Source organism: Elephas maximus, chromosome 2, assembly GCF_024166365.1.
Source record: "Elephas maximus indicus isolate mEleMax1 chromosome 2, mEleMax1 primary haplotype, whole genome shotgun sequence".
Classification (NCBI taxonomy): domain Eukaryota; kingdom Metazoa; phylum Chordata; class Mammalia; order Proboscidea; family Elephantidae; genus Elephas; species Elephas maximus.
The window spans coordinates 125,209,572-125,236,765 of NC_064820.1; the positions used below are offsets into that span (position 1 = coordinate 125,209,572).

Here is a 27,194-nt window from a genome sequence, read left to right on the forward strand (position 1 = left end):
TGGTATTTAAAAAACCAGTGGCATGGCTTCTGGCACCATAAAAAAAAAAAAAACCCAAATCCACTGCCATTAAGTCAATGCCAACTCATAGTGACCCCATAGGATTTCCAAGGCTGTAAATCTCTACAGAAACAGACTGCTACATCTTTCTCCCATGGAGCTGGTGGTGGTTTCAAACCACTGACCTTTTGGTTAGCAGTCAATCACTTTAACCACTGCCCCACATAGCAACATGCAAACTACCACAGTACAACAAACTGACAGATCCAAACCCTAAACCCATTGCCATAGAGTCGATTTCAACTCATAGCGACCCTGTAAGACACAGTAAAACTGCTCCCATAGGGTTTTCAAGGATGTAACTCTTTACAGAAAAGCAGACTGCCATATCTTTCTCCCACGGAGCAGCTGGTGGGTTCGAACTGCAGACCTTTTGGTTTGCAGCTGAGTGCTTTACCAATGCACTACCAGGGCTCCAACTGACAGATGGAAGGTGGCAAATAACTTAGAATTCTATAATTTTTACTTTGTCCCAGGGTAACTCAGTCCTTGCTCAAACGTTTCCTCTGAATTAAAGAAGAAAATCAGTTGTATACTTCTGTGCTGTATGTATGCATTTTCAGATCGCTTGTTACTTACCATAGCAACAAAGACATAATGGTTATTATGGCAATATTCCGAGTACTGAACAGGTCCAGAATGAAAACTTTCTGCTGCTTCAGAGGCTTTAGCTCCTGTAGCTAAATAATGGGAACAGCCATGAGATTAAGAGGCAGTGAACGAGAAAATGTATGCATATAACACTTGCTTTGCCTTGGATAAGATTAGAATTCCGAAATTGGGGGGAATAAAGGCATCTACCACCCACCTTTCAGTTAGGAGCCGAGTGCTTAACCATTGCGCCACAGGAGAAAAGACCTGGCTATCTGCTCCCTCAAAGATTAAAAAAAAAAAACCTAAGAAATCCTATGGGGCAGTTCTACTCTGAGTCAGAATCAACTCGATGGCACATAACAATAACAAGGGCATCTACCTATGTAATGCTTATTCTAATACTTTAAAATGTTTTTAGTCCATTTTATACAGAAATCTTTTAAATACGTATCATCAACTGCACCATCTCCTTATACAAAGCCCAGTTGTTAACATGGGCTTTTCCTGACTCATGATCATCACTCTGGATGGCTTTTCTCACACTGAGGTACTTAGGGCCTATTAGTGTGGTGGGACCATATAGCCCCAAACTGCCTTGAGGTCCTATCTACTTTTTATACTTTTGTTGTTGCTGTTATCTCTTAGTATCAGAACAGGCTCAGGTTAACCAGGACACCTTGGGCAAGTTATTATTTACCCTCTCTGAGCCTCAGCTTACTTTTTCTATAATATGGGTATAATAATTGGGAGTTGAGAAGATTAAATGAGATCATTTATATATAAAGATTAGCATAGTATTTGAACCATGGTAAATACCCAATAAATTTTAGCTATTATTACCTCACTGTAGAGGAAAAGTTGCTAGTCTTCAGTGGTTGGTGGCAATTTCTTACTGCTGCCAATGGGCTTCTCTACTTTTAGTTTGCCGATGTTAATTTGCCATGAGTTAGGAATCTCGATAACCAAGCTTATTAGAATTGAAACTGAAATAAAAATTATAAGGCTACTGACATACTGTGGGAATTGCAACCAGTGTCAAGAAACAATTTGTGTATAAATTTCTGAATGAGAAACTAATTTGCTCTGTAAAATTTAAAGCGCGCACACACACACACAACTTATAAGGCTGTGAGGTGGGAAATCCCTTTGGGGAGAAAGAACAAGGACTTTGTAGCCCTATGGTAGTTATGCAGTAAGAGATCATGGAAGGAGTTTTTATTAGGAAGGAAGTGAGAGTGTCAGACTTTTGCAGCAGATGCTTCCCAAACATTACCATCCTTCTTCCCAGGACTAATTAGATAACTGCTCACACATCTCACAGCCATGCTGCCTTTCTCTCCTGCACTTTTGGGAGTGTTGTGGTGGTGTGTTGTCGAGTTGATTCTGACTCATAGCGACCTTATAGGACAGAGTACGGCTTCCCAGGCTGTAATCTTTATGGGAACAGATCACCAGGTTTTTCCCCCCTTGGAGTGGCTGATAGGTTCGAACTGCTGACCCTTCCGTTAGCAGCTGAGTGCTTGACCATTGTACTACCATGTCCCCAGCAATATAACCCTATTATTACAACAAAGCAAAGCCTGTGTGTAAACAATGGGAAAACTAGAAGTCCTCCTGGAGGGCTCTGAGAGCAGTGGCTATACACAGTCAGGATGTACAGAGCAAGCCTATGCTAACATTTAGTGCTTCCCCAGGGCCCTTATTAAAATTCAGATTGTCAGGCCCTGCCCTGGGCCTTCTTAATCTGAATCTTTCATGGGACTGGGGAAACTGGGAATCTGTGTTTTTAAAGTTCCCTAGGTGACTGTGATAAGCAACCAGGTTTGGACTATTCTTGTATCAAGTGATTGTCCCTGGCTTGTATGGAGCCACCAAATCTTTGGACCAGGCACCATTGCAGATTGAAGCCAGAGAAGTCCAAGATCACTTTCCGAGAGGATACTACTCTATATTTTTTCCTGTCAAAGTTAATGCAACTGTCCCTAAACTGGGACATGGGTAAAAAAGCATGGTTGTTCACAAATGGACAAACACTCTATAATCCCACTTATATGACATAGGCAAAGATATAGAAACCAAAGGTTAATTAGTGGTTACCTGAGTGGGAGGGAGGAAGAAGGTGGGAGTCATTGCTTAGGGGGCACTGAGTTTCTGTTACTGGAAATATTTGGAAAAGGATAGTACTGATGGTTGCACAACAGGATGAGTGTAGTCAATGTCACTGAATTATACATGTAAAAATTGTAGAATTGGCAAATGTTTTGTTACATACATTTTTACCACACACACACAAAAAAAAGGTAAATAAATTATCGTTGTTAAAAACATGTACGTTAGAGCCAGAGAGACCTAGGTTCCAAATCCCAGCTTAATAGCTGTGTGGCCTTGGGAAAGTTACTTAACTTCTCTGTTCTGTACTTTTTCTCTCCTAAAAAACAGGGCTAATAGTAGTTAGTGCATGATTACTAAGTGAGCTGAACACCGTGCCTGGATCTGGTAGGCTCCTCATTATCATTCTGAGCAGGCTACATTTGCTGGTACAGAGCCTCCAACCTGGGAGGTGAGCAGGCGAGATGATCATGGCAGGAAGAAGCAAGGTGCTGCCAGAAGCATATGTTTTGACACTGGACTTTACTCTTATTCATCAATTATATATCTCTTATGATTGCTTTCATCCACATAAGTCTGGGTTCTACAACTAGACTGTAAGTTTCTCAAAATAGGAATCAGGCCACATAGCCAATAAATACCCAGAAACACTCAGCACAATATGTTTCAGACTCTCCCAATATTCTTTTTGTAGCCACTTAAATTGATTAAGGCTGGGAATAGAATTCTTGACTTGAAGAGCAAAGACCTCAGAGATATTTTGGCCTGGCAGCCCTCTGAGAACTTGGGTTCATGGTCACAGTAATTCAGCCTGCAGCCATAGCCAGGGCACTGTATCTAGAAAAGGTGCAAAAGGCAGGGATGGAGGAAGCCCCAGGGACGGAGCACTGGCATGCCCTCCATATCCCGGCTGCAGCCACACTTGTCTTCTTGGGATGTCCTGAGCAGTCAACTTTTTCTCCTACCCAATCCTCACCGTTTGCCTAAGTGAAGCCGATCATCCTCTCTGGTTTGGACTTGTCCAGACAGCACCTGGCTACCTTGCTCTCTCTTTCTCTGTACCACTAGGCAGTGTCCACTCCTTCAATACATGGCATTGACTCTCTTATGCTATCATTTCTCTTTTCATCTAATCCTCTTGCCCCTCTTGGTTACATTCGATGCTCCTGGAGGGCAAGAACTCTCTCTTATCTTTCTTGTTTCCCCTAGGAGCCAGCACAGGGCCTGGCATACTGCATGTCCTCATGACTGTCAGGAAGTGTGGTTGCTTCCTAGAATATCAGCCTTTCCCTGTGTCCACTGTTCAAAAGAGGTGACCCCTCAAGTCTGTGATCTTAAGCCTTAAAGATCTACAAATGACACATAGCAAGGCTAAAGACATACATAGCTTCCTCAGCAGGCTTCCATGAGACTCAGGGTTCAGTGAGGAACCCGTGGGTGGAATAGCTCTCAAACATATTTTTCCTACTTGATCTGGACATCTAAAAATTATTTGTATCTAGCTACATCAATGGTATTGAGCAATCAATAAAAAATTGGAGGTAAATGTACAAAATAAAGGCAATGAATATTTAATGACACTATATATGCTAAGCAGTTTACATATATATTAAAAAAAAAAAAAAACCTGTTGTCATCGAGTCCATTCTGACTTATAGCAACCCTATAGGACAGAGTAGAACTGCCCCATAGGGTTTCCAAGGAGTAGTTGGTGGATTCAAACTGTTGACCTTTTGGTTAGCAACCTGAGCTCTTAACCACTAAGCAACCAGGGTTCCTAACATATATTATTGCACTTAATTTGTGGCATGACTAAAGACAAGAATAAACAGCTGCAAACATCCACTACTATTCAGAACATGGAATGTATGAAGTATGAATTTAGAAAACTGGAAGTTGTCAAAAATGAAATGGAACACTTGAAGATTGATATCCTAGGCATGAGTGAGCTGAAATGCCCTGGTACTGGCCATTTTGAATCAGACAGTCATATGGTCTGCTATGCTGGTAATGACAAATCGAAGAGAAATGACATCACATCCATTGTCAAAAAGAACATTTCAAGATCTATCCTGAAGTACAATACTTTCAGTGATAGGATAATATCCATATGCCTACAAGGAAGACCAGTTAATGGGACTATTATTCAAATTTGTGCACCAACCACTAATGCCAAAGATGAAGAAACTGAAGATTTTTACCAACTTCCAAAGTCTGAAGTTGATCAAACATGCAATTAAGATGCATTGATAATTACTGGTGATTAGAACGCAAAAGTTGGAAACAAAGAAGAAAGATTAGTTGTTGGAAAATATGGTCTTGGTGATAGAAATGATGCTGGAGATCACATGATAGAATTTTCAAGAGCAACTACTTATTCATTAGAAATATTTTTTTTCAACAACATAAAAAGTGACTATACACGTGGATCAGGCCGGATGGAACACAGAGGGATCAAATTGACTATATCTGTGGAAAGAGATAATGGAGAACCTCAAAATCATCCGTGAGAAATAGACCGGGGCTGACTTCAGAACAGACCATCAATTGTCCATATGCAAGTTCAAGCCAAAGCTGAAGAAAATTAAAACAAGTCCGTGAGAGCCAAACTATATCACACCTGAATTTAGAGACCATCTCAAGAATAGATTTGGTGCATTGTATACCAGTGACTGAAGACCAGACAAGTTATGGGATGACATCAAGGACATCATGCATGAAGAAAGCAAAAGGACTTTAAAAAGACAGGAAAGAAAAAAAGACTGAAATGAATGTTAGAAGAGACTCTGAAACTTAATTTTGAACATAGAGCAGCTAAAGCAAATGGAAGAAATGATGAAGTAAAAGAGCTGAACAGATGATTTCAAAGGACAGCTCAGGAAGACAAAGCAAAGTATTACAGGGAAATGTTCAAAGACCTAGAGTTAGAAAACTGAAAGGGAAGAACAGGCTTGGCATTTCTCAAGCTGAAAGAACTGAAGAATAATTCAAGCCTCAAGCTGCAATACTGAAGGATTCTACGGGCAAAAAAAAAATCGAATGAAGCAGGAAGCATCAAAATAAGATGGAAGGAATACACAGAGTCACTGTACCAAAAAGAAGTAGTTGATGTTCAGCCATTTCAGGAGGTAGCATATGATCAAGAACCAGTGGTACTGAAGGAAGAAGTCCAAGCTGTGCTGAAGGCATTGGCAAAAAACAAGGCTCCAGGAACTGACAGAATACCAATGCAGACGTTTCAGCAAAATGGATGCATTGCTGGAAGCACTTACTCATCTATGCCAAGTAATTTGGAAAACAGCTACCTAGCCAACTGACAAGAAGAAATTCATATTTATGGCTATTCTCAAGAAAGTTAATCCAGCTGAATGTGGAAATTATCGAACAATATCATTAATATCATGCACAAATAAAATTTTGCTGAAAATCATTCTAAAGTGGCTGCAGCAGTAAACCAACCGGGAGCTGCCAGAAATTCAACCCAGATTCAGAAAAGGACATGGAAGGAGGGATATCATTACTGATGTCAGATTGATCTTGGCTGAAAGCAGAGAATACCAGAAAGATGTTTACCTGTGTTTTGTTGACTATGCAAAGGCATTTGACTGTGTGAATCAGAACAAATTATGGATAACATTGCCAAGAATCGGAACTCCAGAACACTTAATAGTGCTCATGTGGAATCTGTACATAGACCAAGGGGCAGTTGTTCCAACAAAACAAGGGGATACTGCCTGGTTTAAAATCAGGAAAGGTGGCATCAGGATTGTATCCTTTCATCATACTTTTTCAGTCTGTATGCTGATCAGATAATCAGAAAACTTGGACTGTATGAATAAGTACAGGGCATCAGGATTTGAGGAAGATTCATTAACAACCTGAGATGTGCAGATGACACAATCTTGCTTGCTGAAAGTGAAGAGGACTTGAAGCACTTACTGATGAAGATCAAAGACTACAGCTTTCAGTATGGATTACACTTCAACACAAAGAAAACAAATATCCTCACAGCTGGACTAACAAGCAAAAACATGATAAACGGAGAAAAGAATGAAGTTGTCAAGGATTTCATTTTACTTGGATCCACAATCAATGCCCATGGCAGCAGCAGTCAGGAAATCAATTGACGCATTGCATTGGATAAATCTGCTGCAAAAGACCTCTTTAAAGTGTTAAAAAGTAAAGATGTCAAAAACTAAGGTGCACCTGCCCCAAGCCATGATATTTTCAATTGCCTCATATGCATGCGAAAGCTGGACAATGAATAAAGAAGACCGAAGAATTGCCACATTTGAATCACGGTGTTGGCAAAGAATATTGACTATACCTTGGAATGCCAAAAGAACAAACAAATCTAACTTGGAAGAAGTACAGCCAGAATGCTCCTTAGGAGTAAGGATAACGAGACTTCGTCATATGTACTTTGGACATGTTATCAGGAGGGACCACTCCCTGGAGAAGGACATCATGCTTAGTAAAGTAGAAAAAAAAAAAAGTAGAGGGTCAGTGAAAAAGAGGAAGACCCTCGGTGACATGGATTGACACATTGGCTGCAACAATGGGCTTAAGCATAACAATGATTGTGAGGATGGGATAGAACTGGGCAGTGTTTCGTTCTGTTGTACACAGGGTCGCTGTGAGTCAGAACCGACTCGACGGCACCTGACAAAAACAGTAATTTGTGCACAGCCCTTTAAGGTGAATTTTATCTCAGAACTTAGTCATCATTGTGGCCTTAAGACTTAGTGCACTGCCTGATGCATAATGGACACTCAATAAATATTCAATTAAATTAAATTTCATAAAAATCAAGAATGTGACTTCCAGCCAACATGGTGCCATAAACAGAAGCACCCACACCATCCCTCCACAACAAAGACCCGAAAAACTAAGTAAAACAGAGACAGACATCATTCCTGGAACCCAAAGTGTCAAATGAAGAGATAAAGAACTCAACCAAACACTGAATGGAATAAGAAACTAACAGAACAGAGAGGGAAGAGAAATACGTGTGGAGGTCCCTTATCAGTTAACACCGCACGGATTTGTCATCTTGGACTCCTGTCGGGGATCGGTGGACAGGGAGCACAGGAAAGCAGCTTCACGGAGCTCCCAGCTGGAGACAGAGCACCAGCGATACACGCTTTCCTATCCCCCTTCCTCTCCCTGCTCCTCTACCTCCGAGAGCTTCATAGCTGGTTGCAGTGGCTCAGCTGGCTGGGAAGTGCAGCATCTGTGCTGCTTAGATTCACCCCGCCCACATCGCAGATCGGCGGACAAGGAGTATGGGAAAGCAGCTTCATGAAGCTCCCAGCCAGGGACAGAGCACCCAGTAATGAGTGATACACGCTTTTCTAACCCCACTCTTCTTCCCTCCCCCCTTCGGCCTCCTCTGCTTCCCACCAGCTGCATGAAACAAACAAACCTACAATCAAGAAATGAAGAAAATAACTACTGAATGTCCCAAAGACAGCAGACAATATCAAAACATTAAAAAAAAAAAAAAGGAAGGAGAGGATGGTTCCAGTAGGCATCCAAAATAAAATACTAGATGATTTTCCAGTAGAACAAAGGGCACTACAACTACCTGAAAGGGAATTCAAATCTCTAATATTCAGAACAATCCAAGAGTTGAAACAAAAATGAAGAAAAAATAAACAAATTTATGGAAAAGACAGACAAATTCATGGAAAATACAGACAAAAAAATGGAAGAATTCAGGGAAATAATATAGGAAAAAAAAATGCCAAAATAAATTCACAACTAGAAATTGTACAAAAATAACAATTAGAATTCTAAAAGATAAACAAGATTTCAGAAATGCACAGTGTCATAGAACGGCTGAGGACCAGGTCTGAAACGATGGAAGACAGGATCAGTGAAATTGAAGACAAACACTCGGATACGTTTCTGTTTGAGGAAAAATAAAAAAAGAACAAAGAAAAATGAGGAAACTCTGGAAATTATGTGGGATACAATAAAAAGAAAAAATTTGCAAGTGATCTGAATTCCAAAATGGGGAGTGAAAGCGGAAAACACAGAGAGGATCATTGAAGAGATGCTGACAGAAAACTTCCCTAATATCATGAAAGATGAAAAGCTGACCATCCAAGAAGCTCAGCAAACCCCACATAGAATAAATTCCAAAAGAAAAACACCAAGACATATCATAATCACACTCTCTAAAACCAAAGACAAAGAAAAAAATCCTGTGAGCAGCTTGAGAAAAATAAAAAGTCACATAAAGAGGAGAAACAATAAGACAAAGCTCTGGTTATTCGGAAGAAACCATGCAGGCAAGAAGGCAATGGGATGACATATATAAAACCTTGAAAGAAAAAAATTGCTAACCAAGAATAATATATCGTGCAAAACTTCCGTTCAAATATGATGGTGAAATTAGGACATTTCCAGATAAACAGAAATTAAGGGAATATGTAAAAACCAAACAAACTTACAAGAATTATAAAGGGAGACCTTCAGTCTGAGGACAAACAACATCAGACCACAGCCTGGATCTAGGACACAAGATTGTACTAGCCAGATGCCAACATAAGAAATGAACTCTCAAGGACTATCCAAAACCAAAACAACTGCAACAGGGAACTAGACAACAAAGAGGGAATAAACAGTGTAGGTACAGAACTTCCTAATGGAGAGGAAGGCAAAGCGATACCAACTAATAATAGACTGATTCAAGCCTAGGAAGATAAGGGTAAATTTCAAGGTAACCACAAAGAAAGTTAACAAGCCTACTCATCCAAATAAAGAAGAAAAACATAAAGTCTCAATAAAAACAAAAGAAATCCACAAACAAAAGGAACTCAGCACAGGAGAGTAAGAGGAACAAAGAAAATGTTAGCATCACAAAAAAAGTACTACAAAATGACAGCAATAAACTCACACCCATCAATAATTACACCAAATATAAATGACCTAAATGCAGCCATAGAAAGCCACAGAGTGACAGAATGGATAAAAAAGCAGGACCCATCAATATGCTGTCTACAAGAGACACACCTTAGAAACAAAGATGTAAATTTATTAAAAATCAGAGGATGGAAAAAATATATATCAAGCAAATTACTACCAAAAAAGAAAAGGAGTGGCAATACTAATCTCAGATAAAATAGACTTTAAAACAAAATCCACCATAAAAGACAAAGAAGGTCACTATGTAATGATTAAAAGGATGATCCATCATGAAGACTTAAGCATAATAAACATCTATGCACCCAATGACAGGGCTCCAAAATACATAAAACAAACTCTAACAGCACTGAAAAGAGAAATTGACAGTTCCACAATAATAGTAAAAGACTTCAACACACCACTCTCAGTAAAGGACAGAACATCTAGAAAGAAACTCAACAAAGATACAGAAGAGCTAAAGGGCACTATCAGCCAACTTGACCTCATAGACATATACAGAACACTCCACCCAACAGCTGCAAAGTACACATTCTTTTCCAATGCATATGGAACATTCTCCAGAATAGACCACATCTCAGGCCAAAGAGCAACCCTCAACAAAATCCAAAACATTGAGATAATACAAAGTATCTTCTCTGATCACAATGCCATAAAAGTAGAAATTAACAACAGGAAGAATAAGGGGAAAAAAAATCAATTACATGGAAACTGAATAACACCCTGCTTAAAAACCACTGGGTAAGAGCAGAAATCAGAGATGGAATAAAAAAATTCCTAGAATCAAAGGAGGATGAAAAGGCATCATTCCAAAACTTTTGGGACACAGCAAAGGCAGTGCTCAGAGATCAACTTATACCAATAGATGCACACACCAAAAAAGAAGAAAGGGACAAAATCAGAACATTAGCTACACAACTTGAACAAATAAAAAGAGAATAGCAAAAGAAGCCCACAGCCACCAGAAAAAAGGAAAATTATAAAGATCAGAGCAGAAATAAATGAAATAGAAAAACAATAGAAAGAATCCACAAAACCAAAAGTTGGTTCGTTGAAGGATCAACAAAATTGACAAACCACTGGCCAAATTTGCAAAAGAAAAACAAGAGAGGACACAAATAACCCAAATAAGAAATGAAATGGGGGACATTACAACAGACCCAACTGAAATAAAAAGGATCATAACAGAGTATTATGAAAAACTATACTCCAACAAATTTGAAAACCTAGAGGAAATGGACACATTTCTAGAAACACACTACCTACCCAAACTAACACAAAATGATGTTGAAAATCTAAACAGACCCATAATAGGAGAAGAGATTGAAAAGGTCATTAAAAAAAAACTCCCAACAAAAAAAAGAATTCTATCAAACATTCAGAGAAGAGCTTACACCAGTGCTACTCAAACCATTTCTGAACATAGAAAAGGAAACTATACTTCTGAATTCATTCCATGAAGCCAGCATATCCCTGTATACCAAAACCAGGCAAAGACACCACAAAAAAAGAAAATTACAGACCAATATGTGTCATGAATGTACATGCAAAAATTCTCAATAAAATTCTAGCCAATAGAATTCAGCAGCATATCAAAAAAAATTACACCACGACCGAGTAGGATCCATTCCAGGTATGCAAGGATGATTCAACATTAGAAAATCAATCAATGTAATATACCACATAAATAAAAGGAAAGGAAAGACTCACATGATCATCTCAATTGATGCGGAAAAGGCTTTTGACAAAGTCCAACAACCATTCCTGATAAAAACTCGCAATAAAATGGGTACACAAGGAAAATTTCTCGACATAATAAAGAGCATATATGCAAAACCAATGGCCAACGTCATTCTTAATGGAGAGAGGCTGAAAACATTCCCCCTGAGAACAGGAACAAGACAAGGATGCCCTTTATCACCACTCCTACTTAACATTGTGTTGGAGCTCCTAGCTAGAGCAATAAGGCAACAAGCAGAAATAAAGCGCATCCAAATTGGTAATGAAGGGGTTAAACTGTCCCTGTTTGTGGATGATATACTATACATAGGAAACCCAAAAGACTTGACAAGAAAACTACTGGAACTAATAGAAAGAGTCATCAGAATAGCAGGATACAAGATAAACATACAAAAGTCAGTTGGATTCCTATGCACCAGTAAAGAGAACGATGAAAAGGAAATCAGGAAAACAATACTGTTTACAATAGCCCATAAGAAAATAAAATACTTGGGAATAAATCTAACCAGGGATGTAAAAGACCTATACAAAGAAAACTACAAAACACTACTGCGAGAAACCAAAAGAGGTCTACGTAAATAGAAAAACATACCATGCTCATGGATAGGTAGACTCAACATTGTGCAAATGACAATTCTACCCAAAGGGATTTACAAATACAATGCAATCCCAATCCAAATACCAATAACATCTTTTAAAGAGATGGAAAAACTTATCATTAACTTTATATGGAAAGGGAAAAATCCCCCAATAAGTAAAGCACTTGTATGGATTGAATTACATCCCCCCAAAAATGTGTGTCATCAATTTGGCTGGGCCATGATTCCCAGTATTGTGTGATTTTCCTCTTTGTTGTAAATCCTGCCTCTATGATGTTAATGAGGGAGGATGGGCGGCAGTTGTGTCAGTGAGGCAGGACTTAATCTACAAGACTGGATTGTGTCTTGAGGCAATCTCTTGAGATATAAAAGGAAGAAGCGAGCAGAGAGACAGGGGGACCTCATACCACCAAGAAAGCAGTGCCGGGAGCAGAGCAAGTCCTTTGGACCTGGGGGTAGATTGATAAGAAGGCCAACAAAGAGAGAAAGCCTTCCCTTGGAGCTGATGCCTTGAATTTGGACTTTTAGCCTACTTTACTGTGAGGAAATAAACTTCTCTTTGTTAAAGCCATCCACTTGTGTTATTTCTGTTATAGCAGCACTAGTTGACTAAGACAGCACTATTGAAGAAGAAGAATAAAGTAGGAGGACTCACACTACCTGACCTTAGAACCTACTATACAGCTATGGTAGTCAAACCAACTAGTACAACAGATACATTGACCAATGGAACAGAATTGAGAACCCAGATGTAAATCCGTCCACCTACGGTCACCTGATCTTCAACAAAGGCCCAAAGTCCATCAAATGGGGAAAAGACAGTCTTTTTAACAAATGGTGCTGGCAAAACTGGATGTCCATCTGCGAAAAAAAAAAAAATGAAACAGGACCCATACTTCACACCATATACAAAAACTAACTCAAAATGAATCTAAGACTTAAATATAAAGCCCAAAACTATGAAGTTCATAGAAGAAAAAATAGGATCAACACTAGATGCTCTAATAAAAAAAAAAAAAATGCTCTAATACACAGCATTAATAGGATAAAACAACAGCCAACAACACAGAAGCTCCAGAGGATAAGATAGATAACTGGGATCTTCTAAAAATTAAAAACTTATGCTCATCAAAAGACTTCACCAAAAGAGGAAAAAGAGAACCTACAGACTGGGGAAAAAATTTTGGCTACTACAAATCTGACAAAGGTCTAATCTCTAAAATTACAAGAAAATCCAACACTTCTGTAACAAAAAGACAAAGAATCCAATTAAGAAATGGGCAAAGGAAATGAACAGACACTTCACCAAAGAAGACATTCAAGCAGCCAACAGACACATGAGGAAATGCTCACGATCTCTAGCCATTAGAGATTGCAAATCAAAACCAGAATAAGATAGCATCTCACCTGGCATTACTGCTATTAATTAAAAACACAGGAAATAACAAATGTTGGAGAGACTGTGGGGAGATCGGAACTCTTATGCTGGTGGGAATGCAAAATGATACAACCATTTTGGAAGACGATGTGGTGCTTCCTTAGAAAGCTAGAAATAGAAATACCATATGATCCAGCAATCGCACTCTTAGGAATATAGCTTAGAGAAATAAGAGTCATCACATATGCACACCCAAGTTCATTGCAGCATTGTTCACGATAGCAAAAAATGGAAACAACCTAGATGCCCATCAACAGATGAATGGATAAACTGTGGTACATACACACAATAGAGTATTATACAACTATAAAGAGCAACGATGAATCTATGAAGCATCTAATAACATGGATGAATCTAGAGGACATTATGCTGACTGAAATAAGTCAATCACGAAAGGACAAATATTGTATGAGACCACTACTGTAAAAACCCATGAAAAGGTTTACGTACAAAAAGAAACAATCTTTAATGGTTATGAGGGCGGGGAGGGGTGGGGATGGAAAACACTTAAGAGATATGTGGAAACTTTGGTGAAGAGTAAGACAGTACACACTATTGGGAAAGCCAGCACAACCTGTACAAGGCAAGGTTGTGGTAACTCCATAGACACATCCAGACTCCCTGAGGGACTGAATTGCTGGGCTGAGGGCTGTGGGGACCATGGTCTCAGGAAACATCTAGTTCAATTGGCATAACATAATTTATAAAGAATATGTTCTACATTCTACTTTGGTGAGTAGCATCTGGGGTCTTAAAAGCCTGTGAGCAGCCATCTAGGCTACTCCACTGGTCTCACCCCTTTGGGGGCAAGGAGGAATGAAGAAAACTAAAGATAAAAGAGAAAGATTAGTTCAAAGGACTAATGGACCACATCTACCATGGCCTTCACCAGGCTGAGTCCAATGCAATGAGATGGTGCCTGGCTACCACCACTGACTGCTCTGACAGGGATCACAATAGAGGGTCCTATACGGAGCTGGAAAGAAATGTAGAACTAAATTGTAACTCAAAAAGAAACATCAGACTTGCTGGCCTGACAGAGACTGGAGAAACCCTGAGAGTATGGCCCCTGGACACCCTTTCAGCTCAATAATGAAGTCACTCCTGAGGTTTACCCTTCAGCCAAAGATTGAACAGGCCCATGGAACAAAACAAGACTAAACGGGCAGACCAACCCTAGGGCAGGGACTGGAAAGTAGGAGGGAACAGGAAAGCTGGTAATAGGGAAGCCAGCATTGAGACGGGAGAGTGTTGGCATGTCGTGGGGTTGTTAACCAACGTCATAGAAAAGTGTGTGTAGTAACTGCTTGATGAGAAACTAGTTTGTTCTGTAAACCTTCATGTAAAATAAGTAAAAAAAGAAAGAAAGAAAGAAAAGAGACAATCTTTTAAAATCAAGGATGCATACCTGATTTCAAGAGGCAACACCTGCAAATTCTTACCTCCACAGGATCAAATATCATTTCTGGGGTACTAATGCTGTTCATTTCTGCAGCTTTTTTGATGATATCTTCAGCTTCTTTAAATCTTCCCTGGGATATCAGCCACCGGGGAGATTCAGGAATAAACCTAGAATTAATTTTCAATAGTCCATAATTTTTCACAATAGCATTGTTTGATACTATTAATTGTAAGTTTCCCCCCAAATAGCTTGAATTTTGTAAAATTCTAATTCGTGAGATTTTTCTTTGTTTTTTACGAAAATTGGGAGCGAGTCCTCATAAATAAGTAAAAACACCTTCAAGTCTCAAACTCCTGATCAAATCTCAAGACTGATCGTCAGTTGTACTTGAGGCCAGACTAGACCATAAGGGGTGATATTAACTGTGGGCATTTTAAGCCAGGGCACCTGGAAAAGGCCATCTGAAACTCAATAGCCATTGTGGCTCAAAAGGGAAACACAGGCTACTAAAACGTAGGTTCCCCCAGAGAAGAAAATGTATTTTCAGAATGTCTAGTCTAGGAGAATTCCTGATGCCCCAGCTGATGATGTTTGCCAGTTTATTGGATAAAGGTTGGTCAGGGCATCTGTGCTCCTCAAGATTCTGCTGTAGGCAGAAGGGACGGTGAGTGCCCTCATACCCTCCTGTGAGGTGCCCACAGCTTTCAGTGGATTCCCAGTTTAGTAAGCACCAAAACCATTTCTTGAGAGACAAGCCAATGTTCTCTTTTGTTTTTAGTGTCTAGAAACTTTTTTTTTAAAAGAACAATCAACCCACTGATACTCAAACTCAATTGCAAATATTGTCTTTTATTCTTTCCTAATTTTTGTTTCTCAGAATCTTAGCCATTCTCCTGCCAGCTGTTGTTTTCTTTATCTGTGTGCCAGTATTTAGTTATCCTAGAAAATAAATACATGTAGCAGAACGAGGGGCCTCCTGTATTGTAATCAACAGGCCTACCCAAAGCCTCAGTAGGAATTAGCTCAGAGCAACACAATACATCAAATGGCCGAGATGGCCAACTCTGAGCTATTGTTCCCAGCTTACTAGCACATAAGTTGAAAAATGAGCCCCAGCTTACATTTGTTTGGAATGTGCCCTTAGTTGGTCCCTGTAGGAACTGTGATGTTAGGTCACTAACCTTCAGTAATCAGAGCTGCACCGTCCAACAGAGCTTTCTGCAGCGTTCTATATCTTTGCTGTCCAATACAATAGCCACTAACCACATGTGTCTATTGAGCATTTGATATGTGGCTAGTGTGACTGAAGAATGGATTTTAAAATTTATTTAATGTTAATTAATTTTAAATAGAAACATGTGACCAGTGGCTACTGTACCAGTGCAGAATTAGGCTACTGTATCTTTCATGGAAGCTTCTGTTTCTGAGCAGTATCTTTCCCCAACCAGGTTATGATTAGAAATATCCTACCTTTCTTTTTGTAGGCTCTGTGGCCCATCATTTGTCTCAGATACCCTAAGAAATATGTTTGTTAAGTCAACTAGACAATGCAACGCTTCCCCCATGTTGCATCTATGGCTTCCTTCCCCACCCCTGCCTCCACCCCTTACACATATTCTCCATTCACACCTGTGGTCACTTACTGCCAGACTTTTAAAGGAACTTGGAACATAAAAAATTCCCAATTACCTGTAATGATTCTGGGTAGTTTCCCTCCCACTTCCAGCCCATTCTATGCAGGGCTGCCGGGATCTCTACTTTTGAATTGTTGTGATTTTGGGGTGCACAAAGTCTCAAGACTAGTCGATCATTTTAGAAGTTAATGGTGTTGTAAATAAGGTTGCACACTATAGTCACTCTGTGGATTTAATTCAAATTAAATGGGGTGGGCTGTTGCTGGAAAGTTGCTGAGCAAGCAGCAGAGAGGACAGCAACTCTAAGTGTCCACCATGCCATCCCAGCCTACCTGGATGGATGGGCATTGATTGATTCAGGAAGTCTCACTTTCAAAGGTGAGATGTTTAGAAGAAAGTTACTTTGTTTATAGAGGAAAACCCTAAGACTGTTTTTGTTAAAATTGCAAGATGTTTAGAAGAAAGCTGCTTTGTTTGTAGAGGGAAAATGGTAAGACTGTTTTTGTTAAACTTTCAGGACAAGCCCCTGGCTTGTTAGTGCTGGTGCTGGGCTGCCCTCTGTTGGTGTCCCTGGAGCAATACTGTCCCTGGTGCAGTCCTGTCCCTGGAGCAGTCCTGTCCTGGAGCTGTCCTGTCCCTGGTGCAGTGTGCCTCCAGCCAGGAGTTGTGGGGAACAAAAGAAAGAACTCTCCTTAGGGCAGGAGCAAGGCAGTGCCTAGTGGGATGGACCTTCTTTGCTGGAAATTCAGAGAAGCTGACCTCTCAGAATTGTTTCTTGCTGTGATATATGGTCCTGAGGCAAAGATCCAAGCCCTCGAAATCAAAATTCCTGTTAATGTCTGAAAAGTCAGTCAGATATCTATCAATGTATATATGTATCTGTCTGTCTTTCCGTCTATTATAGTATGGTTGGTTATAACACATTTTAAAAATACTGGTCTCTTTGGCCAAAATGACAGCTAGAGCCAGGGAACATAGATTATTAAAATCATTCATCTGCAGAGGCAGAAACTAACTTCTGAATAATTTTGTCTTGTGTCTTGAGAGAACCTCTGGTCACCATCTTTTCCACCTAATTTGACTGACAAGGGGGCTATGGAGAGAGGGTGTGATGATGATGATGATGATTCCGATTCCATGAAATTGCTTTGCTTTCATAAATCTAGGACGTTTTGTTTGGATGTGGGGCCGTGCAGATGATAGCCTGCCTTGTACTTGAGTATTTAGCAAAGCTTTCCTGACCCTCAGACTTGGTTCCAGAAGAAACATCGAAGTCAGAATAATGTCTAATCTTTAACACACTATCTCTCAAATTCCAGGGAAGTAAGAAAAAAGAAATGTGCTCTCCCTACTCCAGCCCCTGTATACCTCATGCCAGGAATTTACACTGGTAAACCATAGCAGTCATAAAAAAAAACAGTAGCTTGGAGTGGGCCAGCCTGAGCCATCTGGTCAAACAAGGCCAATTTGGGCTACTTGTCAAATTCTACAGCTGCGTAACAACTGCAGCAAGATAATGGGCTTTCTAGGCAATTTCCAGGCAGGATGTAGCTAAAGGATGGGGCAACCCAGAGGTTTAGTCTAAACTGTGTTCTAAAAACATGATCAAAGAAGCTTTCATTATGTGTAAGCAGGTAGAGAGCAAGCAGTTTAGTAAAGCTGAACTGCTGGAAGATTTGATTTTGACGTAATGAAGCCAGACGAATAATAATAATATTAAGCCAGACTCACCAATGGAAGAATCCCCCTTTTCTCTTGCTTACTTATAAAAAAAAAAAAAAACAAAGATAAGGGAAATCCCCCAAAAGGCAGGAGGGGTATGGCTAGAACCTTTTTCCATTATTCTTAATCTGTTCTCTTACCTGAGATCTCCCAGATAATCATATTAGATAAGACTGGGACCAGCATCTCCAAACTTTAATGCTATTCCCATAACTGACATGCCAAAATTGAGTTGGGGGCTGTAGGGGAAGAGAAGAGAATGTTTCTCTAACATCTCATTAAACAAAAGTATTTCTCTGACTCTTCAAGATAAAACAGATAAACAGGCACATCTTTGATGCTAATCATCACGTGATTGGAAAGCTTGAGGAAATTATGTTAGCTGAATCCATAAGGAGAAAAAGATGTTCTAGAGAGAGACGTGTCAAAAGAGCAGAGGGTAAAGTTAAAAACAACAAACTCCAACAATACCATCTCCACAAAAAACAGCAACAAAAACCAGCAACGGAAAAAAGTGAGGGGATTTGGAGGGAATTGGATTTCCTGAGAACAGTGCATTGTAGGATAATGTAGAATCCAATCCCAGTGCATAGGCCCTCCCTGAACAAGGCAAAAACTCTCTGGCTTCAAGGCCCCTGGCCTCAGCAAGTCCCAGTGGAGATCGCAGAAGCCTATGGTGGGGTCAGCAACCAGGCTCTTGGTTCCAGGCATGCTGGCCCGCAGAAGAGGCCTGTCTGGGATGGAGTCGCACTCACCACCACAGCGGGACGCACAGCACCCCGGGCACCGTCAGCACCAGCAGCAGCATCCGCCAGTCTCTGATGAAGTAAGCAAACAGTGGCAGCAACATATAGCCAACTGCAAAAAATGTGCACACTCCTAACGTAGAGAATATAATACGAACTGATTTGCCAAGAATTTCTGTTCCTGTTCAAAACAAGGGAGGAGTATTAGCATTTTAACTCACTTCAATATTTGCTTTTTACATTATTACCTGACAGAGTTTATAACCACTTAGGGAAAAGAAGAGACATTTGCCTCATGACTCAGAATAGGAGTGGTTAGTGGGGAGGAAGGTGGGGAGTAATTTTTCCTTATAGAAGGAGGAGATTTTATGAGATTTTAAAGGAGTCATATATTTGTTTTTAAGATGACACCCCATGTCATAGAAATATCCTGCTTGGCACCAAAGGGTAATCTCTTCTGAGAATGTCACATTTCCAAAATCAGAGCCCCAGCCTGAGGAGCAGAAAGGGTGTTAGAGGAGATCAGCAGTGGCTGTTGTGAGGGGCTGCGTGGGGTCACAGTGCATTTTGCTTTTCCCACAATTCTCAGCTGTAAATAGACATTGGCCCATCAGGAAACGGGAGAGTTCAAGGTTTGTGAGACATTGTTATCCATCCTTGAGCCCTGCAGAATGATAAATAGGATTCAACTCTTTCTAGGGGTGCACAGAGCAGGCTCCTAGCACCCAGGGCTGAATCCCTCCACAGCCACATTGTGTCCAGAGACCAGCCCCCAGGCACACTGTACATTCAGACCAAGGAAAGAAAAGAAGGAGCTGTTGTCCCAGCAGGCAGCACCCTGGAGCCACCATTTGCCCTGCACTCCCGGGAACTCCACAGATCTTTCCCAGAACACCACAAAGCCATTCATTGGTGTCGGGCACAGTTTAGGGGAAGGAAATGTAGGTGACTCTAGCCTGCTTTGTTCAGCTCCACAGTAGCACTTGGCACCAGTTCTTCCAGAGAGGTTGTCTGCCCCTTGGAGCTCTTGCCTTGAGATGGGAGAGTCCAAGAACAAGATCCTTCTGTTGTCACAGAGCTTCAGGACTTTTCCACAAGGTCCATTCTTGGGCCTCTGCCCTAGGGGCAGAGATCCAGTAGTGGTAACAGTCCTGCCTTTTGTTTGGGATCTGCCTACCAATTCAGAGAAGCAGTAGCCCAGAAAATACAAAACAGATAGTTCAAAGGTCATTTAGGCTTGGCTTTCAAGAGAGATTTTAGTTGATCTTATTTATATGCTCTGAGCATGCTGGTATCCTGGACACAGGCCAAGAGTCTAAGGGTTAATTCCAGAGAACCATCAAAATTGCTGCTTCAGGGGTTTCCCATTCCACCTGCCTATTCCTATCCTTACCCCACTTCTCCCTCACTCATCCTAACTGAGAGACCCACCTCAGCGATTCCCTCTTGAGAAGCACTTTCTAGAAGCCAGACTGACAGATTCCAGTACTGTGTGCCTCCTGAATCCTATTACACACAATAGCCCTAATCGCCAGGGTGTGTTTCTCACCCTGTGAACTTATTTCTAAGGACAGGGCCTGAATTCTTTAAGGAAGATCGTGAGTATGATTTCCTAATCTGATGGAGTGGTTAAAGCACTTGGCTACTTATGAAAAGGTCGTGGTTCAAACCCACCAGCAACTCCACTGGAGAAAGATGTGGCAGTCTGCTTCCTTAAAGATTAAACCTAACAAAAATCAAACCTGTTGCCATCGAGTCGATTTTGACTCATAGCGACCATATAGGATACAGTAGAACTGCCCCATAGGGTTTCGAAGGAGTGGTTGGCAGATTCAAACTGCCAACACTTGGTTAGCAGCCATAGCTCTTAACCACTGCACTACCAGGGCTCCAATTTCCTTAAAGATTAAACCCAAACCCTATGGGTGCAGTTCTACTCTTTCTGTAGGGTCACTATAAGCCAGCATTGGCTTGATGGCTACAGGTTTGGGGTTTTTTTTTTTTTTGGATTCTTACCTCACTAATGACCTCCATACTACTTCATACCATACATGTCATCACCATGCCCTGGTTTCTAAACCCTTCAGCTGTGATTACCATGACATGGAAATGAAGAGGGGGTAATTTGTTCCCAAGCAGAGACTCAGAAGTGAAGCAGCAGAGGGTCTGATTGTGAAACAGAGAAAGTGTATAGGACTAAGTGGTCCTTGTGGACCTTGAGAAGAATTGTGAGACCAAGGGTGCCTCCTTATGCCTCCTTGATAATAGAAGACAGACAAGTTACACAACTGGGTTCTTAGGAAACTCCCTCTCTAAGCTTCCGCCTTGAGCCAGAACAGAGTTGTTAGAACTTCAGAGTACCCATGGGGGACAGAAGCCTTGTGGCTCTTTCTCTCTGCCTTCCTGGGGAACAGCATGGATAGCATGAACCTAAATAGTTCCTTGTTAGCACTACTTCCTGCACTCTTTTAGACAATTACCCTTCTGGAAACATCATCATCATTATCTTCACAGCTAGCAAATTTTTGAGTAGGCACTTTAAGCCAGGTTCTGGGCAGTTTTTGTACATTATCTCTTTGACTGTTCACAACAATTATATAAGAACTTTTATTACTCCTTTTTTACACTCAATCAGCTAAGATTTAAAAAGTTAAAGTAAATTGCCTAGGACCACGTATATGTAATAAGCAGGGCAGTCAGAATTCAAGCCTGATCTGTTTGATCTACAGATACTAGGTAGGATCCATGAGGAAAAAACTCCCTGGAGGCAAAGCCTTGGGCCAGTAAAGCCATCCTTGAACTGAGATTCTAACAGAGACATGTGCTGGAAATGGGCAAGGCCATATCCCTCTTTCAGAAGTGAGAATTTGGGAGCGCTCTCCATCAGGCAAGCAGAGAGCACTTGGGCTCCTGGATGCTAACTTGCTACCACAGGCACTTTGAGGAAGTTTAATTTTTTTTTTTTTTTAAAGCCAGTTTCTTCTGCAAAATGAATTCTACTGCATGGAGTTAGTATGGTGAGGTCTGAGATAACATATATAAACTGTGGTCTATAATGTGGATACAATAAAAATTATACCAATGTTAAAGTAAAATATCAAGAAAGATAAAAAGTCATGCCTTAGGAAAGAGATAAAAAATACGCGGCTAATTGCTTTGGAAAATAGTCGGGCAGTCCCCCAAAAGGCCAAACATAGAGTTACCATATGACTCAGCAATTCCACTCCTAGGTACATACCTAAGAGAAATGGAAACAAACTTGTACATGAATGTTCATGGCAGCATTATTTGTCAAAAGTCACTGTATCACAACAGCCCAAAGGTAGAAACAACCCAGATGTTCATCAGGTGATGAATGGATGAACAAAGTATGGTGTATCCACACAATAGAATACTATTCAGCTATAAGAAGGCATGAAATACTGATTCATGCTACAACATGGATGAATCTTGAAAACATTATGATAAGCGAAGGAAGCCAGTCACAAAAGGCCACATACGGTCTGACTTCATTTGTAAGAAATGTTCAGAACAGGCAAGTCCATAGAGACGGGCAGTGGATTAATGGATGTCAGGGCCGGGAAGGGGGGAAATGGGGAGTGACAGCTAATGGGTTTCTTTTTGGGGGTGATTAAAATGTTCTGGAAGTAGAGTTGATGGTTTAACAGCTTTGTGGGTATACTTAGAACCACTGAATTGCATACTTTAAAAGGGTGAATATTATGGTATGTGAATTATATCTCAATTTTAAAATATTTTTAAAAATATGTGGCTGATAAATGTTACATAATTGGTGTAGTTGAATGTTAAGTTTACCTGAGCTTCCTGGTTGCAAAAGTAATAAAGTAAGATGCCATAAGTTACCTATCAAAAAGAGGAACACATCTAGACATCAAAGGCACCAAAGCTTTAAATAGTTTAAAGCGCTGAAACAAATGTCTTATGGGGGTCAATGTTAGGAATACTGGGAAAATACTGAATTAATTAACCAGTCAAGACAGGGGGCAGTTAACTCGTGGTGCGGAATAAATGCAAGCAGCTAGTTCCAGGGAATAAAAGAGGATGCTGCTGGCATTTTACCCAGCAGGCTGTGGACAGGCAGAGGGTGTTATTTCTGAGAAACAGTAGGAGATTGTAAGCGGGAGCGGGAGTGTCAGCAGGGCCGGTGTCCTTGGTCTTGAGTGGTCATTTCCTCCTAAATCAGCATCCTTCTGGCATAAGGAAATGCTTGAGATTATGCCAGCCTTACCACTTCAGGTATACTTGCTCTATGTTTCTTTGGGTAGCACTGTTACTCCCTTCCCTTTTTAGTCTCATATGGATTTGGTAGGCTCTTATTAATTTTTAAAGGGCAGAGCAAGGACAGGACCCATTTCCACAGTGCTTTGAGAGTGGCAGTAATTCAGCTTCCTGAAGACTCTTAAACCTGGAGATTATCATTGCAGAGTCTTGCCAGCCCTTCCCTAGAGCCAGAGGGTAAAAGTGAAAGGCCAGATAAAGTTAATACAGTGAAATATTACTAAAAAACTAGAATTACATAAAAAGTAAGAAAATTTAATTTTAAAATTGAAAATTAAATCAGTACAAATATTTGCCAAAAGTGACATCTTAAAAACATCAGTGTATTAATAGTCATTTCATGGTAATGTGTTTATCATTTACATTTTATTATGTTTTTACTTCATGTTTTATAATCCACTTCTACACTTTCATATTTGAAATAAATTACATATTTAATTTAAAAAAAAAAAAAGGAAAGGCCAGAGAGAACTCAGCTCAGACCCCAGCTTGGGTTTATTTTGGTCAAATAAAACCCGGAATTCAGCTATTCCCACCCAACAACACCAGAGGGCGTTGCTGCACTGCCAGAAGGCTAAGGGCTACCTTACCACTACACCTTGTGTCCTTTAACATCTCACTGATGGGGAGCATGGCTGCCCACAGGGGGCATGCTGGTTTTCAGGGACACTCTTAATCTGAACTTTGAGACCTGAGAACCCAACACAAAGTCTCATACCAGGACACAAAAGTCAGCAATTTTCTACCGAGCACAGTGGAGTAAAACTTTATAAAAAAGAAAAAAAACTTTTTTTTTTTTTTCTTTTTTATAGCCGGGTTTTTTTTTAATGGGAGGCTCCCAGAGTGCACTACCGCAACAGGCCTGGGTCCAGGCTGATAGCAAGCTTGGCACATCTAGGCTATGACTGCTCTTAAATATCTCACCTTCCACTCAGCCCTCTTACCCTTTTCAGCCTTGACCGTGGGTCAACAAGCTGCATGGGGAGCAGGATGGGGTGTAGATGGGCAGTGTCAGAGCCAGCAGGGCAGGCCTTTCCTGCAGGAGGCCTGGGGAGGGCTCTCCCTGCCTCACCCACTCACACAGGGGAGGCTCCATGGCCCCAGGTGCACCCTGTGCCACCAGAAAGGCAGGTCTCAATGTGGCCACTCAGCAGAACCTGGGGTGGGGAGGGGGGGAGGAGGCGCCACCACCTGGCATAGACTCCACCTTGCTCCCAGTCCCAATAATAGGGCTTCTGTGGCTTCAACATGACTCCCTGCCCTTTCATTACAGACAGTCCTTTTGGCCCTCCTGGGATATGGGCCTACTGGCCTCGGGCAGCATCCCCTGTTCTGGGGAGGCCTTTCTGGTATGTGTCTGGCCCAAGCGGAGTTACACACTGTGCTTTTCAGGAATGGGGGTTCACCACAAGGCAGATGGATTCTGGAAGATTTAGTACTTAAGAAAAATAGGCTTCTCTGTGCCCAAGGGTCCTCTGTTCTTGGGGCCATCGGAAGATTAAAATTTCTGTCCTAAGTTTCTCAACCTCCAACTTCCAGTACCACTGGCCTGAAGTTCCCTGTCCTCTACACAGATGACCTTCTTTAAGAACATCTTCTTGCTCCCCTCCTTCCTTCTGCAGGGAGAAGAGGGGCCCCCCTTCTGCTGGGACCTGCTGAAGAGTATGCTATCTGCTGGGACCATGGGGCTTCAACATGCTCCTCCACCTTCTCCTCTCCCTCCCCTCTGCAGACTCTGAGTCTGGGCCCATGGCAAGGGGCTCTCACAAATGATTCAAGGAGTGGAATTTCAACAATCCCATCTTAGGGACCTGACCAAGGGGGTATCCATCTTCAACTAAGAGAACACAGAATCTCCAAAGTCATCCAGATTCTTGTAAGTGATCAGAGTCATCGAACTAGTTGCAGACTTTTGAGACAGGAAGAATCATTAGAATTTCACTAATGGGGCCCTATTAACAATTACACTGTGGCAACAGGCATAAGCTGGGACAGTGCTGAGCGAGTCAGGATGTGTTATCACCCTAGAGTTTATGGGAATTGGTGTCTTTTGTCCCAGAGGTACCCCTCATAATGGGGGGGGCATGCTCACTTCTCTCAGCTGCTCATATAGGGGCTCAGAGAGCATGCTGGGGATTCTCTCACTCCTGTAATGACTCTGATCAAACTGCCTGGGGCCCACTTCACTGCCTCCCAGGAAAAGCTGATGAGGGTCCTGGGGGCCTCCTCATGGCCTTTTAGCTTGTAAGCTCCTCTCATGCAGCCTAATATTCCAGAAACGAGGCTGCTGCTAGGAGATAGGACTAATATCGATGCAGTGAGGCTTGTCTTGCATATAGCTGATATGCTGGGGAGTGGCCTGTGACTCAGGGTGAGACCAAATGTGCCCAATGGTGGTGGGCTAGCACTCAATCCCTCCTATCTGGCACAGGCCTCCTCAGCCTGTGTACCAGCCATACCAGCTACACCCTTCTGCCCTCGCCCACCAGGCAGAAGCCTCCAGCCTTCACAGCTCAGATCAAAGATGTCTCTAGGGTGTCCCTCCTCTAAAATCCCCTCCTCTGTGCTTCCAAGCCTTGTGCTCCTGTGAATGTGTCTCAGTTATTGTGTGGCTGGTTTCTACCAACTTTAGCTCTTACTCACCACCACATGTAAGGGCCCAGCATATCAAATAGCTGGCTCTCCGTGAGTGCCTGCCCAGCCTGTGACTGTATCAAAGAACTTATCAACACAGCCTCCTCCCCAACACACATACATGTGAGCCTGGTCAAGTTTAGAAGCCAAGTGTATGGGTTTGAGGTCCTTCCTTCTGTGCTGAATAAGAGCATTTCCTGTGCTCTGCCTAGTGGCCCCTCTTCCCTGGCCTCACAGAGGTTCAGAGGGAGGATCCAGGTGTATCAGAAGCCATTCCTACCTAGTATGAAGGCCACCACATAGTTGGAGATCTGGCCCATGCCCACGATGAGAAATAATACAGTGAACATCTCCCAACTGGTGGAGAAAATCTGCAGGAAGCTGAAGCCAGTCTGCACAGCCATGGTTGTGAAGAGGATGCACTTCCTGCCAAACCTATAGAACACAGCATAACACGAAATATGACACGTGTAGGTTGTGGTAATGCCTGAGCCAGGCATCCCTGCACACTTGTTTTTTCAGGGCCCTGAGAGACTTTTCTCTTTGTCACATCCTTTTAGCTTCCTCCTTGGTGAGGCCTCAGACATTCATCGCCCAGAAGATGCTATGTCTCCTATGGAGGCGCCATACGGCAAAAGCATTTAGCAGCTTATGGGAGGATCACGTGGAAACTACCCTTCAGAACAAGTCACAGGTAGAAGCTGCCACCACATTTCTGGAAAGTGGGTACTGTACAGACTATAGATGCTTCTTACATCAGTAACATGGGAATTCTACAAATCCAGAACCAAGAGTCCCTCTATGGAAGTGCCTTTCTACCTTAACTGCACTTGGAATCACCCGGAAAACTTTAACATCCTGTTTCCAGAGCATCTTATTTGTCTAGGATGCAGTTTGGACATTAGAAGTTTAGAAAATTTTCCAGATGATTCTAATACGCAACCAACATTTTGGACCATGCTTTTTTTTTTTTTAGGAGAAGATGCAGCTTTCAACAATGTCTACTAGTTACCGTGGAGTTGATTTAAGTGTTAATTTAATATTCTGGTGGTGGCCAATGGGTAGAACGGAGCCCAGATGTGAACAGAACAGCTTCCTGCTCCATTTTCCAAACTCACTTATCAGGCTGCTGGGGTTGGGTTGCATCGGACTTTGTAGCTGGGGGGAAGGGCAGTCACTTGCCCAGCACCGCCATTTAGCAGCCCCTCTTTCCTGGCCTCTCAGGAGGTTGCAGGGAGAATCCCTGTGTGACAGAAGCCATTCCTACCTAGTATTGTCACCACAGAA

At 41.5% G+C, this 27,194-nt stretch overlaps 2 protein-coding genes across 7 annotated transcripts in view; one reads left to right on the forward strand and one right to left on the reverse strand.

Moving 5' to 3' along the window:
- Nucleotides 1–27,194, forward strand: part of P4HA2 (prolyl 4-hydroxylase subunit alpha 2) — a 287,775-nt gene that overhangs the window by 146,000 nt on the left and 114,581 nt on the right. The window lies entirely within an intron of this gene.
- SLC22A4 (solute carrier family 22 member 4) overlaps nucleotides 1–27,194 on the reverse strand; it is a 61,010-nt gene that overhangs the window by 14,180 nt on the left and 19,636 nt on the right. For 2 of the 4 annotated variants that reach the window (XM_049872654.1, XM_049872675.1), the window contains exons 3-6: nucleotides 26,188–26,342; nucleotides 18,984–19,155; nucleotides 14,913–15,039; nucleotides 640–740 (exon numbers count right to left, since the gene is read on the reverse strand). In XM_049872654.1, coding sequence (XP_049728611.1) covers nucleotides 640–740; nucleotides 14,913–15,039; nucleotides 18,984–19,155; nucleotides 26,188–26,342 — 555 coding nt within the window. The remainder of the gene's footprint in view (nucleotides 1–639; nucleotides 741–14,912; nucleotides 15,040–18,983; nucleotides 19,156–26,187; nucleotides 26,343–27,194) is intronic. The other 2 variants (XM_049872665.1, XM_049872684.1) reach the window with 2 other exon arrangements.